At 35.8% G+C, this 15918-nt stretch overlaps 2 protein-coding genes across 3 annotated transcripts; one reads left to right on the plus strand and one right to left on the minus strand.

Annotated features, from left to right (window-relative positions):
* Positions 1 to 2843: 2843 nt before the first annotated feature.
* LOC103342517 (vascular-related unknown protein 1-like) lies at positions 2844 to 4006 on the minus strand. Of its 2 annotated transcripts, none has more exons than XM_089047731.1 (3): positions 3457 to 4006; positions 3203 to 3271; positions 2844 to 3067 (listed from the first exon to the last, which is right to left on the minus strand). In XM_089047731.1, the coding sequence occupies exons 1-3, from the start codon at positions 3805 to 3807 to the stop codon at positions 2930 to 2932; spliced, it is 558 nt and encodes a 185-aa protein (XP_088903857.1). In that variant the 5' UTR covers positions 3808 to 4006; the 3' UTR covers positions 2844 to 2929. The 2 variants fall into 2 exon arrangements, with proteins under 2 accessions (XP_088903857.1, XP_008244373.2); XM_008246151.2 differs by having other exon boundaries at positions 3442 to 3919.
* Positions 4007 to 11168: 7162 nt separating this feature from the next.
* On the plus strand, positions 11169 to 15504 carry LOC103342519 (homeobox-leucine zipper protein ROC2-like). The gene is given in 10 exon segments (XM_089048014.1): positions 11169 to 11579; positions 11767 to 11857; positions 12142 to 12376; positions 12379 to 12677; positions 12785 to 12889; positions 13541 to 13741; positions 13843 to 14017; positions 14096 to 14376; positions 14696 to 14797; positions 14908 to 15504. Coding segments are annotated over 10 exon segments (1980 nt in total). The 5' UTR covers positions 11169 to 11433; the 3' UTR covers positions 15253 to 15504.
* The last annotated feature ends 414 nt before the right edge of the window (positions 15505 to 15918 follow it).

The raw sequence follows: 15918 nt of genomic DNA on the forward strand, positions 1-15918 counted from the left end.
GACCTGTGTGCAAATTATTATGCAATTTGGGGGGCAGTTTTGTCATTTATCAAACGTTAAGGGGCCAAAGTGTAATTATTGAAAGTTCAGGGACAGATTTGTAATTTTAGTAAAATGAAGGACTCTAATGAAATTGGAGTAGAGTGAAGGGGGAATGTAAGGAATCCTGGTTATAAATAAATTGGATAGCATTTCGTTACTACTTACGGGACAAATGGTCACACTTTTTATTTGTTGGAATAGGGACTTCAGTTATCGTGTGACTTGTATTTCATTGTTGTGTTGGTGAGGCATGTCTTATTCTTAGCATGGAATCTAGGTAGGGAGTTTCTTGGGGAAACTTTATGGAGGTCCATTTAATTAAATTTCGTGAATATTATATGACTATATGATATCGTTAAATGATAAAATTCTTGATATTAATTGGTTGATGCACTTGAGATGGTTTGAGCATGTAATATTGTTTCTCTTGGATGTTTATGAACTCTTGGATATAAATTTAATTTTGGAATTGAATATTGATGATCAGTGATTATAATTTGGTTTAGATGAATTTGAAATGTGCTTGGTGAAAGAGGGAATTATTTGAGAAATTATTCATGTGAGTGGTGATTATTGGAATTCTTGGGTTGAGTAAGTAATTATGGAAGAAAGTATTGGAAAGTTTCTTTTGGGTAGTTGAGTTTAACTCTTGTTAGGTACCAAGTTCCAGGGATCCCACAGTGCACATGGTTTTTATTGGGTGTTTCGAGACTTGCGATAGGGAGTTAAGCAAGATGATTAACAAAAGAGAAATTATCGAATGATTGAGATGAGTGTTAGTTCATATAAATGGGCATTCGAGACTAAGTGGTATAAGCATTGTATGAGACGTGCAAAGTATATTTCTTCAGTTATATGAATTAACAGGAATATACGAGAAGTTTGCATTGCACTCAGGCTTTACTATTGTTGATTTGGTACTTGACTATATGATGCCATGACACTTAATTTAGTGCTATCAATCTACTGTGATAAGGTTTTATGTTCCTACTGAGCTGCTGATGCTCACACCTCAAAATATTTTTTGATAGGTTTGTGAGTTGAGATAACTTAGAGCCTAAGAGGAAGCAGATTTTGTTAAGGTATATATTTTTAGATATTCTTTGGGAAGGTTGACCTTTTAGTCTTCTTTTATTTATTTTACTTTATTATCACACACTGAGTTCAAGATTAGGTCCATGTGCCGCCAAAGTGGCAGTGGTTTGGGGCAGGTTTTTGGTGACAGAAAAACTCAACATCGCAGGGAAAGACTTATACCAAAAGCTGAAGCATAGCTAGGGGAACAATCTTTACTTTTGGACCTCGGCCAAAAAATGGCAAGATTAGCCTGAAAACGACCAAACTAGTGAAGGTTTTATGACCAAAATTTCTTGATTGGGCCAGGTTGGGTTTTCAAGAGAAAGTGCTAAGGACGAAGAAGGCTACCTTTTGCAAGGAATATCGCGGCCTAGGTTGGCGGGGAAGATTTTTCGACCGGTGGCCTGCCTTACGGCGACCGGGCAAAGCTGAAATCTCATTAGGAAAACAAGGAGGCATTGTGCGTCTTTTTTGTGAGAGAGAGGAGAGAAAATCGGGGAGAGCGAAGAGTGAAGAGAAAGTGAGGAAAGAGAAACTATCGTGAGTTTAAATAATTCGACTTTTCCCAAAACTTGTGGTTGTGGCATTGCACTAGTAATTTCATTGACCGTAACTTCTTTGTTTTAACTCTGCTCAACACGTGGTACGTGTCTACGAGCTCGTGAGAGCAAGCTCTATGTAGTTGAGCGAATCAAATTCCAAAAACCAGTTCTGAACAAAAAATGAACCCTAAACCACTTTTTAAAAAAAAACCCTAGGGACAAAACCGTCCAATTATGTTAAAATTCGAAAATTAAAACTAAAATTGAAATCGGGACAGGAAGTTACACACATCATTCTACCTAAGTTGAATGAATTCATAAAACTTAAATACACATATTAACCGTTAATGCCCCACTTTGTAGGAGTCACTAGACTAGGTGTTTCAGTGTCACACAATAATTTTTCGTGATTGTGGGTTTGTGGGAAGGCAAATTAACTAGAATTCTTCTATTGAGCTAGAACATATAGGCTTTGAATCCATGAAGGTTACGTGCAAAGGAATTAAGAAGACATTGCATGGAATTTTTCTTCTTCTAGTGTAACAAAAAGCTTATAAGAGGCTTTGAAAAGATTTATTACTCTCTTGACCTTAAGCCAGAAATTTGGAAAGCATAGTTGATAGGTGTGATGGGTTGTAAAGAAGAGAAGATCTCAATCGAGTAGGTAGAGAATGTCAACCTATTTTCCTCATATAATTCATGCGCAGTGACTTTGTTTTCATTTTATTTTATTGTGAATCAATGAGAAAAAGCAAACTGCAAAAGAATAAAAATCTATATGACAACAATACCAAATTCCTCGTGCGTTGACAAAAACAACTTCAAAACAATTTTTTTAAATTTTTCAACAAACAGAAGAAAAATCCATTTATTTATTTTTAAAATTAGGACTTTTTTTTTTGTCAAAAAAAATTAGGAAATTAGGTTGCTGAAGAAAAATGCTTGGTTGTAGGTAGATGATAATATAATTATTTTATTGTTCTTTGATGATATTTATCCAATATTCAGTATGGTGGACAACTGGTTTTGTTCTGTTCTTACTGAAAATAATGATTCATAAAGTATGTCCCTTCCTCCATATAGCATATCATAGAAGCGATCGATCATAATATATATACACCATCAATCAAGTATCATTTTAGGATATGAGTTTTAGAGAGAGAGAGAGAGAGAGAGAGAGAGAGAGAGAGAGAGAGATGTATGTATATTCACTGCCATGCAGTACAAGTAAATGGATATGGATGATGACAGTGACAAGAATTAATAGATCATCCAAAATAGTTTGCTACCATAGAGAAAGGAACTAAGCAAAGTCCTCTTTTCTTCAGGTCTGTGCTGTCATTTTCCCTCCCAATAAAGCCCAATTCATTTCTCTCATCTACCAGCCCAGAAGTACTTCCTTTCTCCTATAACAGCAAAATTTCAAAACACAATCAGGTAGATATAAATTAATAACCCATTGTTTCCAACCAAAAAAGAAGAAGAAGAAGTAAAAGACAATGAAAAAAGAAAAGAATGGTAATAATTAATTGCTGTTTTACCGTATAAGATATGTCTGTGTTATTGTTTTGCTGTGTTGGTCTCACATCTGACTGGTTTAGATTAAAAACCTATTGACAAGAGCAAAATGAAAATTAATTTAGTCTTTAAAAGGCTGAATATAAATTAAAGTTTTCTTTTGGTAAGCATAAATTAAACATTTGACTTGAAATTAACAAGATTAAAAAAGCATTAGACCAACAAAAAAGAAGAAGAATTAATTAGGAATTAGGATCCTCACTTTGGGACTATTTACCGGAGAGCTAGCCGTATCCTCCAAAGCATCATCAAGCAAATCTTCTTTCGTTTTTCTCCTGTCGAATTCGAAACTCGATCTATTATCAAACCCTATAACTTCTCCATTAATAGCACTCAACTTTCTGGTAACCGCAGAAGCAGCATCGGAGATTATGGAAGAGTTTTCATAACCATATGAGGAGAAGGAACTGCGTTCATCATCATCCCCATCATCATTATTGCTTGTCAAGAAATCTTCCAAGTACATAGTCCAACTACTCTCCTCAGGGGAGTCATGAGAAGTGGCTCTTGTATTATCAGAAGACAGAGATTTTCTCATCATAGAGTTCATAGAGTGATGATCTTCCATCTGTGTAGTAGGGCTTTGAATCTAGAAGATGATGATGAAAATAGGAAAATATATACAGCAAGTAGTGTTGGGGAATTCAAGAAAACAAGTCTTGAGAAGAGTAGCTATATATAGTAGAGTAAGTAGAGAACAAAGGGAAATTATATAGCCTTGGAATCTTGATGTAGGGACCATATAATAAGAGGGAGTAGGAGAAAAATTTGGCTGCAGCAACTGCCTCTGAGAGAGAGGGTTTGACCTTTGTGGTGTAAGGTTAGATATACACCAACAGAAATTTTGCCAAATTTTTCCTGGGGTGGACTTACCTTTCCACTAAATTTGTGTTGAATGAGTCACTTAAATTATATGTAGTCACAGAAGACTTTGGACTAGTTCTTTGCTCATTTTATTATATCTCAGCAGAGCAGGAGAAGTCATTTGTATATTTAAACAGTTTGATAAACTGTAGTAGTTATCTAATCATTCTCTTTCTACAGACGATATGCCCCACCATCAACAATTTTAATTATGATTTGAAGATGACAGTCCATGAAAGTGTGATTAGTGTCAACAATAATCCCATATATCACATTATAATTCTTAATTATGTTATGTGGAAATGTCGCACTATTAGCAAATTGCTAATATCGACAAAATATTGATACTTTATTTAAGTCATCTCAAGATTGTTTGGATTGTTTGCTCTGGAAATAATGAGAATATATCGACAATATATCGAGACGACATCGCTATGATGAAACTATTTGTAAAGTATTACTATTTGAAAATTTTACTATGATAATAATGGTATTGGAGAATATTTCATAAAAGAAAAACTAAAATTAAAACTTCCAGAGCCTTTGATATTAATATAATTGGATCGGATCATTGTCGCCTCATCAGGTGGGTAGCTTGATGCCAAGACATAATGAACAACTTTGCAGGCTGCCCAATATCTCACGAGAAGAGAAGAGAGCAATGTATTTGGCCACCATGTTAGGATTTGAACTTGTTTCTATATAGATCATCCGTTGAAAACTTGAAAGCATATATACACACCTCCCATCAATGGATAGAATAGAATGATGTATTCGATTGACTTAACCAGAAACAACTTAATTATATTAAAATAAATGTTCAAAATTGTTAAGGACTTTGGCCTTTCTTGCCAATTGTCAATACTTTGTTTAAGGCTTGATCTGTTCTCGGCCTTGTTTTGCTATGTGACTATGTCACATACACGCGCGAGTCCAATCATTATGTTCTTTCTTTTGGCCGATCGGACAAAAAGAGATTAAGCATTTAAATAAATAAATAAATAAATAAAAAAACTTTAAGTACATCAAATAGTCAAGTAGGATTGTCTCTCCAATCTCCACTTCTTAAGGATGGCAGAACAGTGCTCAGAGCATCCTACATTGAAGGATGAAAGCTTTGTTAAAAGCTCTTGAAACTCTCCACCTATCACCAATTGGTTATGAATTGAATGCTCATATAAAATCGAATAAAAATATAAAAAAATTAGATGAAGTGATCGTGATTATAGTTGAAATAAAATAGCAACTATCACACTCCCATTGTGGCCGTTTGCCCTTGAAATATACTTTAAGAAATTCACTAATCAATTTAAGAAGATCCAGCAATTTCCAAGAAAATCCTTTCATTCAAAGCACATGATGGCTCTCCAAAATTGTCTCCACCATGGGAGAAACCTTTGCCTAGGATAGTGAGTGGTGATCGATGTCACCGCCTGACCTAGACTTTGGTCCTTGTGCATGAAAACATTTAAACTGTCATTTGGTGATCTTCTAATCAATTAATCCCATGTCTTTTAGCAACTTTTTGCCTAAACTATAAGAGCATTTCTAGCGAGAGGGGCTAGCCCGGGCAAGAGGCCCCTTAGGCCTTCAATCCCATTTTCAGAGGCCAAGAGTTGTCAGGGCAAGTGCTGGACTCCACCAATCTGGGCAAGACTTGTTTAGATTGCTGCCTGGACAGAATAACTTAATGCTAACGTCATTGTGACTTAATGCTGACGTCATTATGACGTCAGTTGTCACTGATCAGTAAATCGATCCTTTTCCACTAACAACCCTTTGGCATGTCTTAGCCACTTTAATTTAAGCACTAATAATCTCTCTCTCCAATTTTATATTACATTGCATAAGCGAAACCATGTCTTAATGGTTGGTTAACCTATCATTATTGACTTTGCATCATTCTTATGACATTCTTTAGTTGAAGATTTTATGTAGATTTCTTTCAATAAAGAAAACAGTGTACTCTATTATATCTCTCAATCATGCCCCCATTAGAAGGGCTTAAACCTACCCCCTTCTCCTATTAGTTGATGGGTACCAATCAATTAATCCACAAGGAATCTAATTAAGGCAGCACATTCGCTCTACATGTGCCACATTCACTTTCTAAGCATCAATCTATGAAGGCTTTAAATAGATTAGAAACAAACTTTATATATTTAATTAACCAAAATTTGGGTGGTTCTTAGAGGCCCCCCCTGTGAGAGGACAACAAATTTCCATATTAGTTTAACTTGTACAAAACTTTGAGGAGGTGACGGGTCTTTTTCCAATGACATGGAGAAGTGATGAATATTTGGGGGCACTACTTTGGTGGGTCCCAACAAACACATGATTCCTCGAGAAACTGTTCCTAAATTTAGGTCAAATGCTTTGTGTGTTCGTTTTCAAAGATGTTATCTAATCATGGATTCTTTTGTCATAGTTAGAGGAATGGTTCTTTCAGGGTTCGATCGTCATTGCTATACTTGGCTATAAAAAAAGCATATATAAACGAATGAAATGGCACATGGGCATTCATGCACGTGTGTGCCCTACCAGTTGCTTTGCACATGCCACCACATGCGTGTTTGGTTTGGCCACGCAGACAAAATGAGTCACCAAACCAAACTTTATATTATGTTTGTTTGTTCCAAGTTCATCTCTAGAAAAAGGATATTTTCAGAAGAAAAAAACAAGAGAAGAAGCTGAAATTTTGGATTTGATCTGTTTCAGGTTACGTGAGGAGTAAAACTGAGTTATTTACACTGATACCCTATTATGACATTTTCACAAAATCTGAGATTTCGAAAATTATACTAATATTCTAAAATTTATTCAAATGACAAAATTAACCTTAATGACTAGACCTCAGGTGTATTTGTCATGTGAAGACTTACCATTACCTTTATAGGTGAGTCGTGTAAATATATGTTGGACATATAATTGTGTTAATTTTATGAAAAGACAGGAATGATGCGTCACTAGCATATGAACATGGTTGATCACATGCTTGTCCCAGCAGTGGCAGTGGCAGGGAGTGGTTAATTTATTGGATGCCCTTCAAGTTGAACCAAATGTTGGCTTTTCTGTACTGGAAAACCAATTGTTTGATAATTTCATATGTTCCCTATAATAAATATATCTATCTATGGTTGTACTATACACAGTCAGTGGCGGAGCCAGGAATCTTACCACAAGGGGTCTTAGTGTAAAAGTTCAAATAAAAATTTAGTGACGGCAGCAAGGGAGGAGATGGAGTTGAGGGTTTTCAGGAGTTGGGAACTTAGGGTTTGGAAGAGAAAACAAAAGAATTTTGAGGTTGAGATTGGAGGAATCGCTGCTGTGAAGAATGACATACGCTAGGCTTTTTATTTTTATTTTTTAATGTTTCAGACCTGGGCCAAAACGACGTCGTTTTGCCCAAGTTGTTTTAAAAAAGAGAGCCCTGAGCGCAGCAAACCCTCCCTTCTTCTTCTCCAGCTGCAAACCTTCCTTCTTTTAGTCATTTCATCGACTACTTGGTGTGCAGCTCCAAGAGGTCGCACCAGCAACTTCAAGGGACGTCTAAGCTGATTTCCATGGCTTCCAAAAGATTGTGCGACCCCACTGACCCCATTGACCTCACTGTGGCTCCGCCACTGTATATAGTGGCCCGCATTCTTTCAGTTTAGGGAAACTAATTACGGCCAAGAATTTGCCCTAACACTCACCTTCACAATGGTTGGTTTTGTTGATTTCCTTTCCTTGGATTTTCTCATCTTTTTAGTTTCCGAATTTCCTTCATTTGAGAAAGAGAGAGGAGAGCGAGAGAAATGAGCAGAGGCTGGCAGCAGGTGATGCTAGCTAGCGGTGGTGGGCCGGAGTCGGGGCCTGTGCTGGGTTTAGTGAATTTTTTTATTTTATACAAACGATAGTCTAAATTACAAAGTGAGGGGGGGTTTCTCACACACAAACTACCACGGTGCTGACAATTGGTAAGCAAATCAAGGCATTTTTCCACTAAGCTTGTTGGCCTTTCTCTTTTTAGACTTTAAGGTTTACTTTTATTTGGAAGGGTATACTTGGGTCTTTCATTGTAAAAACGTGACGCAAGATGTTCTTAGATATTTGTTATGTTTAAATAAAAAAATTCAAATGTATAATAAGTCTAAATGTCACTGATTAATTATTTGAAGAGGAATAAGAATAACTAGGAATGACAATGAACCAGTTTAAGGCCGGGTATGGCAATACCATCCATGTCCCCGCTCCTGATCGCCCCCAATATCATACTCTTAAGTAAACAAACAATAATAAGCCACATGTTACATTCAGCATGAAGCTTTTCACGTCTCATAACATTCTTACCTGGCTGGTCACACAGCCAACTACTTATGGACCATATTACCCTACTACATGGCCAAAGCTGATGCAGTCCATCCACGGTAGGCTGGACGAAAGTTCATCAATCTACGCCTCTAATAACGATAATTAGATATACGCGTAGATTTAGGGGATCGAACCAATGCAGCCTTACTGCAGCCTGCGCTCTCAGCAAGTAGTTTAAACATCTCGGATTCGCACAAGTGCTATGCCAATTTTAAAGGCGCATACAAATCATGAATACACTTAACCGTGAGAAACTAAGGAAAAGGTCAAGGGAAAGCTCTAGACCTCAAGTTCATTACGTCTTTGAGATAGAGTCCAAAGTGGACAAGTCTAATCAACAAGCCATGCTTGTTAGGGCATGGGATGGGAGTAAAATTTCATCAGTTTATCATCTTTCTATACTGTCAAGAAACGAAATAAAAAATCAATGTAAATCAAATAACCAATATGATCAAGACAAATCAAACAATAAACAATCATGTATCATACATATAAGGTTATAAGGAAAATCCAAGTTAGAGGTATGTCGAGTCCCCCTACCTGGATTACAAGCAGACAATCCAAACAAGTTTTCCAAATTCACAGCAGCAGCAGCACCACCACCACCATTTCAAGAGATCAAATCACGAGCCGTATAAACCACGAAAAATGCCAAATATTAGTCACAAATCTTCACAACTTTAGAGCATACCATTTCCCTAGAGCAACTGTAGCTTCATTTTAAGCCATAGGAAGACTTAAAACCTAGAGGTATGATAAAGACAATTTCATAAAGTGTTGAGTGCTAAAGGGAAAGTCTTCTTTAAACATGTGCCAACTATCGAATACAACTCTATTCAAGTTAAATTAGTAGGGCTAAAAATATTCTTGGCAGGTTTACTTTAACATACTCAAAATTCAAAACCTATGGAGTTATAGAATTGGGCCAAAACCATATTTAAAAACAAGAGGTGCTGTGGGTTCGCTGATTTTCAGCTGCGCTACTGTATTTTGTAAGTCCATGAAAATGTCACACTTAAGTTAAATCAGTCAAAAATTTACAGGTTCAAACAAAACATGTGAAACTATAAGGGCCTGTTCAAAAATTTTGAGTTCCCTAAGGGCCTTGTTTTAAAGAAAACATGTGAAAATTTCAGTTCATGTCCAATTGTCTTTCAACCTTGTAGTTGGAAAAAATATATATATATATATATATATATATAACGGACTGAAATTCCATGTAACTCGAAGTAACGGAAGTCCGAAAACATATTCAAAACGGGTTATGCTGCAGAGCATACTGCAGAATTCATGCAGCATAGTCTTTATGTCTGAAATTACACCAAAGTATTTGAGACAATCTCTGACATGTCCAATTTGATGTATCAAAAGCTTAGGATAAAACTCAAAGCACAACTAGAAGACAAAAACAGAGAAAACCAGTTATACACCCACCAATGTGTCGTTAAGACATTTCTTCAAACACTTGGTGCTTACTATTTAAAACAGATCCTATGGAGATTATGGGTGAACTAAATGGCTCAAAAGATCTTCAAACACACATTTTCAGAGTACCAACTTTATAAAAATCCCAAAGGTTTTGAGTTTATACCTCAATTTCTCAAAAATAAAAAGTGATAGATCGGTCCTCCTTCTTATATGCATCTCCATCAATAAAGGAGGGATTATGTTGCTGCATATTTGAAAAGAAGTGAGTTGGTAATCAGTTTAAACTACCAGAACATGATTAAAGGGAACTCTCAGAGTTTATAATTGATCTCACCTCACCATTATTTGAGTCTATAAATTTGTATATTTATTACTAGCCTCTTGGCACATGCTCACTCATGTGTCAATTGGTTTTCTTTTTGTATTTTGTATTTTATTTTTAGAATTAAGAAAAGATAGTATGGGTAGTTATGTTCCATAAAAGTAGAACCTATTATCTGATTTTGTTTTTATTTTTATTTTTATTTAATATGAAAAAAAATGTGAATTTACCATATTATCCTCATTTAATTAATAATTTCAATTCTTAATGTTTGAATTAATTTTTTGGTAATTTGAATGTTTCACCATTCTCTGCCTTTTGTTTTATATATATAGATTATTTTGTTTTCAAATTTGGTACTTGAACTTTGACTCGCATTTTAATTAAGTACCCAAATTATTATGTGTGTCAATTTAGTACTTGGTTAACATGTATGGTTGGTTCATGAGTGACTGACGATAAGGAGTTATACAAAATAACTAACAAAGAGGGATCGATGTGAGATTATTACGTTACGAGTTCATGAGGAATTAGAGACCAAGTTGTTCATGAGGAACTTTGACTCCACTTGTTTTGTTGTATGAATTAACGAATTGAGTGTACATGAAGATAATCCAGACACCATGCATCATATCATTCAAATGTTATCACTTATTTTAATTCGTAATTTGATGTTCAACCATTATCCATTATGCAATTTTGATGTTGCAAATATATTTAGAGGAAAATATAATAAAATCTAACTAGACATCGACTTCCCTAATTAATTTCTTCCATTTAATTGTTTGGCAAAAAACATCTAATTAATTTTCCACTTAAATTAGGTCTTACAATTATCAATATGCAGCTGAAGCCCGCACTCTCATAAAGATATAGAGAAGGAACTGAACGAGTGACAGCAAACCCTTTGCTCCCAAAACCCTAACCAATCAGAGTAAAGCATTCAGCCACGTATCCACTTGCGCATAATTAGCTTCCAATTACCTTACCTGGCAGTTTCCCCGGAAGTCCAGTCTCCACATCACAAAACCTAAACCTCCTTGAAAGCCCCAAAACAGATCTGCACAGTTTCACTCACCATCATCATCTCCAAGCATTATATTTCCTTCACCCTAATCAGTTCTTGCATATTTTCAGACCCGCTTCATAAAGTAAATTAAAAATAAATAAAAATCAGATACATAATCATATGGGTTAGTTTGACATGGTGGTTTTTTTGGCGTATGCATGTCACAGCTGAAAATGGCAGGAAGAGGAATGACCAGCCACACTCATGTTTCGAGCACTGAAGCAAAAGATTATCTAACAAACATGAATTATTCTGAGAATTTTGATGGAGAAACATCAAATCATGAGCTCCAACATGTAGAGAAGTAAGTTCTTTGCAAAGATATAGAGATTCAACCGGCGTATATATATATAGATGAATTGCTTGTCTTTCTCTTGGTGATCACTTTTCTATCGAGGGGATTTTTTTTTATATTACAATTTTTTGGGGTTTTACTTTGATGTCATCATCATCATGAATCTAATGGCTTTAGGGTTTTTTGTTTTCTTCAGATTCGTGGGAGTCTCCGCAGCTTCAGGTAGTGCGATTAACAAGATACAACTTTACTGTGAATCAGGGGTAGAGCTCTGGGTTGATTTAAAGGTAATTACTAACAACAAAAATGGGGCTTATGTGACTTGAACTAAATTTTATGATTTTTATATATTTGTGGGCAATTTTTATTTTATTTTATTTTGCTTTGTTTTTGTAATTAGGATTATCGGATATGAAGAATTTGATCTCATAACCTATATGTCTATCATCATCTTGATCTGCTTTGATTTCGTGTCATGTTAACCTCGTTCAATCTTAATTCTGATGGACATTCGAGTTTTATTTGACTTTTTCATTAAACTCAATCTTTCATCGTTTTGGCTAATTTTCAGATGGATAGCAACCCACAATACAATTCAGATCATATGCACATGCCTCGACTCACTGCGTCCCCTCAAGGCTCCTCACCACAAGTGCCCCTCTCAGATTTGGGGTCACAAACACTTGGTGGGATCAATAATAAAAGAGCCAGTGACCTGTTAATTTCACTGTCCGTAGGTACAGAAATTAACCGACTTAGAATCTCCGAGCTTGCTTCGAAGGCATTGGAGGAGCTCGTAAAATTGGCTTTGCTAGAGAGCCTCTATGGAAAGTTGACACAGCGAGCAACACGGAGATTCTTAGTGATATTGAGTACATGAGGGAGTTTGGGGATATGAGTGCCACATTAATGGAGATAGTGAAAATGGTTGAGGTTAGAGAATCTCAGTCTCTGCCAAGCTTGGACATGAACAATTCTGAATTTTCAATAGGAAGTCAATATAAGACAAAAGAACTTGGACCAAAACCTGTTAGTTCTGAAGCTTCAAGAGAAATTGGTTTGGTCAGAATGAATCCTTCAAGCATTGTTCAACTGCTAATGAATTTGGTATGTCCTCTTCTGATTAATTTATTTCATCTTTTGTTTTCCTCTGTAAACAAGTTTAAAAAAACCTCAAAATATTATTGATTGTTTATACTTTGTTTGATCATCAGAGGCAGTGGTCACAGGCTTTTTCTAATATAGTCTCTAGAGCAGCGATAGTGGGAGTTTTATCATCCACAGGAGTGCAAGGAAACTACGACGGAACTCTTCAAGTGGTAATTATTTTACCTTACTAAAATTTTGTATGGAAGGGTTTCAAAGCAAGACAACTCCAAGCTTTTTTTGCATGCACATATATATTTCTAAATGGGAGGAAATTTTATATAAATGATGCTTTCATCTTTTTTGGATGCATTAAATATAACATGTCTTTGATTTTAGCATAACGAAATTCGATTACAACTGATTAAAGGTTGTGTTTCGCCATCTGTGAGAACTATTATGAAGAAAGTACCATATATAACATTGAATCTATACATAACCATGTGTTTGTAATGAATCTCATAGGATACAAGTATGACATTAGCTTCAGATGATAATGTACAAGTGAAAGTTATCATTCTTAGGTTTCCATACATAATGGGTTGTTAAATTTCAAAAGCCCTTCAAAATACTCTATTTTTCATCTTTCTTTATTTAGTTTGCATAGACTATTTGGATTGTTACGTCGGTATTGATGAGACAAAATGCATTTGTAGTTAATTTTTCATAAACACAATTGTCCACATGTGACGACTATAGATGACCTATTGATTGGTTTGGGATTCACTGTGAGACCGACACTAAAATTGACGGCTCATGCTAGCATTCTTCTTATATAATGCTTCAGAATAAAACTAATATTCTCAAGTTATTGTTGTTTCTAGATGACAGCTGAATTTCATGCCCCTACACCATTAGTCCCAACTAGAGAAAGTTATTTTGCAAGGTATTGCAAAAAGCTGGGCAGCGACACGTGGGCAGTTGTGGATGTTTCCTTGGAAAAATTGTTTCAATTCCCATCAAGAAACTTTCGAAGACAACCATCAGGCTGTTTGATTCAAGAGATGCCAGATGGATGGTCTAATGTATGTGTGTGTTTGTTAATTAAGTAGACAAGATTCTCAGTTTAAATTAGCATGGTAGAGAAAGCTTAAACAATATAATGGAGTTCCTTTTCATATGCTAGGTTATATGGGTGGAACATGTGGAAGTAGACAATTCACTTGTTCACAATATGTTGGAGCCGCTGGTCAGTTCTGGTTTTGCATTTTGCGCAAAGCGTTGGGTTGCTATGTTGATTCGACAATGTCAATGGCTGGAAACTACAATGGCTAGAAGGACTAGTTTTTCAACTGATGGAGGTATAATTAAATTCAAATTAATTTGTTCCTTGCAGCTTGATAAATTAAGTAACTGAGATGATCTTTCCCTTTGATAAGGGTTTATATCGCAACAGGGAAGGAGAAGCCTGTTAAAGCTTTCGGAGAGGATGGTGAGAAGCTTCTTTAGTGAAAATATCAGTGCTTGTTCTGAAAACAAGTGGATGTCACTACCATGGCCAGCATCAGGTGCTGAAAATACAAGGATCTCAATGAAGAGTAGCACAGGTGACCCTGGAAGGCCTCCAGGTACTACTATAGTGTTTGCTACTTCCATATACCATCCATTCTCGAGAAAAAAAGTATTCAGTTTTCTACGGGATGAGAAATGTCGAAGCGAGGTATGTACAGTACTTAACTTTGAATCAATGGCGGTTTGGAAAAATGAGCATAAGTCTATCGATATGGCCAAATCAAAGAGGGATAAAGATCATTACTGGATCCCATGTGAAAACTAGGAGTAGTTGAGTTTTGTAATTTGAAAAATTACTGTGCAATGGTAACACCATGTGACATAATAATCTCTAAAATCTTAGGCTCTAAATTCTAACACGTATACGTAAATAGCATTCATTTTTAACCTATACATAATCTTTCCATATATAAACGTCTATTCCAAAGAGATCATCATTCCAATGTACTTACTTGTGTATAATACAGTGGTGGGATATGCTTGCATTTCAACATGAATTCCATGAATATGCCTATTTCACTATTGGAGAAAATCCGGGAAATCGTGTCTCCATATTGCGATCCATGAATGTGAGTTGCATGTACCCTGTTTTTTTGTTTCATTTTCCCTTTTGAAGATTCAACATATTGTAAGCCTGACTTCAACTTGTGTTAACACAACTGCTTGATTTAATTTGTAGGACAAAACGAACGAGGTTGAAATATTTTACTTGCAAGCCAGTTATACAGACTCAATGGAGTCATATGTTGTTTATGCACCGATAGACGCATATGCCATGACCGACCTCATCAATGGTGGAAACACAGATTATGTGGCTATCTTGCCCTCAGGGTTTTCTATCCTTCCTGACAAGCCAATGCACCAGGACGAAACTGGAGGAAGTCTTTTGACTATTGCCTTCCACATCGCTCTTGGAGCATCAACTGAAGAACATATGTCTCCTCATCAACATCTCAACGTTGTACATAGAATTCTTGAAACAACCGTGAGTTCAATCAAGGAGGGTTTAGAATTTATGATCTAGAAGTCGATTAAGCCAGTAAGTTATTCATCTGGTGCAGTTATAAATTTGCCACCAGTGCCTAAGTTCATGTGCATGGTAGAAATTTGAAAAACCTTCCAATGCTATGTGCTTGTATATAGTCGAATCTACTGTATATTACCCATTTTAGTGGTTTTCTGACTGATTCCTCAAGGTCATGCTCGGTTCTTAGAAATTGATTGTCCAGTGAAAACTAGAATTTTTTAGTTTGATGCATACATAGATACTCACTAAGATAACTTCATAGCTAATAAAGACTGACATTATTTATACTATATTTATGGACACATCAATCTCCCATGTCACTATTAGAGATGTTGTCCACAATGTAATTCACAATTATGGTGGCTTACTATGATTTCAATTGCAACAATAAACTTATTATTTAGCTCTTGGAAAGTGGAAGTTGCACAACTAATATATCATTCCAATCTTTGCAAATTCCTCTATAACCATAACCAGCTAATAAAAAATAATGGGAAGAGATACTAAATAAGAAAAATGGGGGACAAGGGCTAGCATTACTATTCAAACTCTTTTGGATTTGCTTGATTGGAAAATGGAGTGGAAGTATATGTTATACAAACAATTTGGGATGGGGGAATGGTGGGGGAAGAGGGATGTTGAAGAAATGGTATACAAAATGAA

Source organism: Prunus mume, linkage group LG3, assembly GCF_029339155.1.
Source record: "Prunus mume cultivar Tortuosa linkage group LG3, ASM2933915v1, whole genome shotgun sequence".
Lineage (NCBI taxonomy): Eukaryota > Viridiplantae > Streptophyta > Magnoliopsida > Rosales > Rosaceae > Prunus > Prunus mume.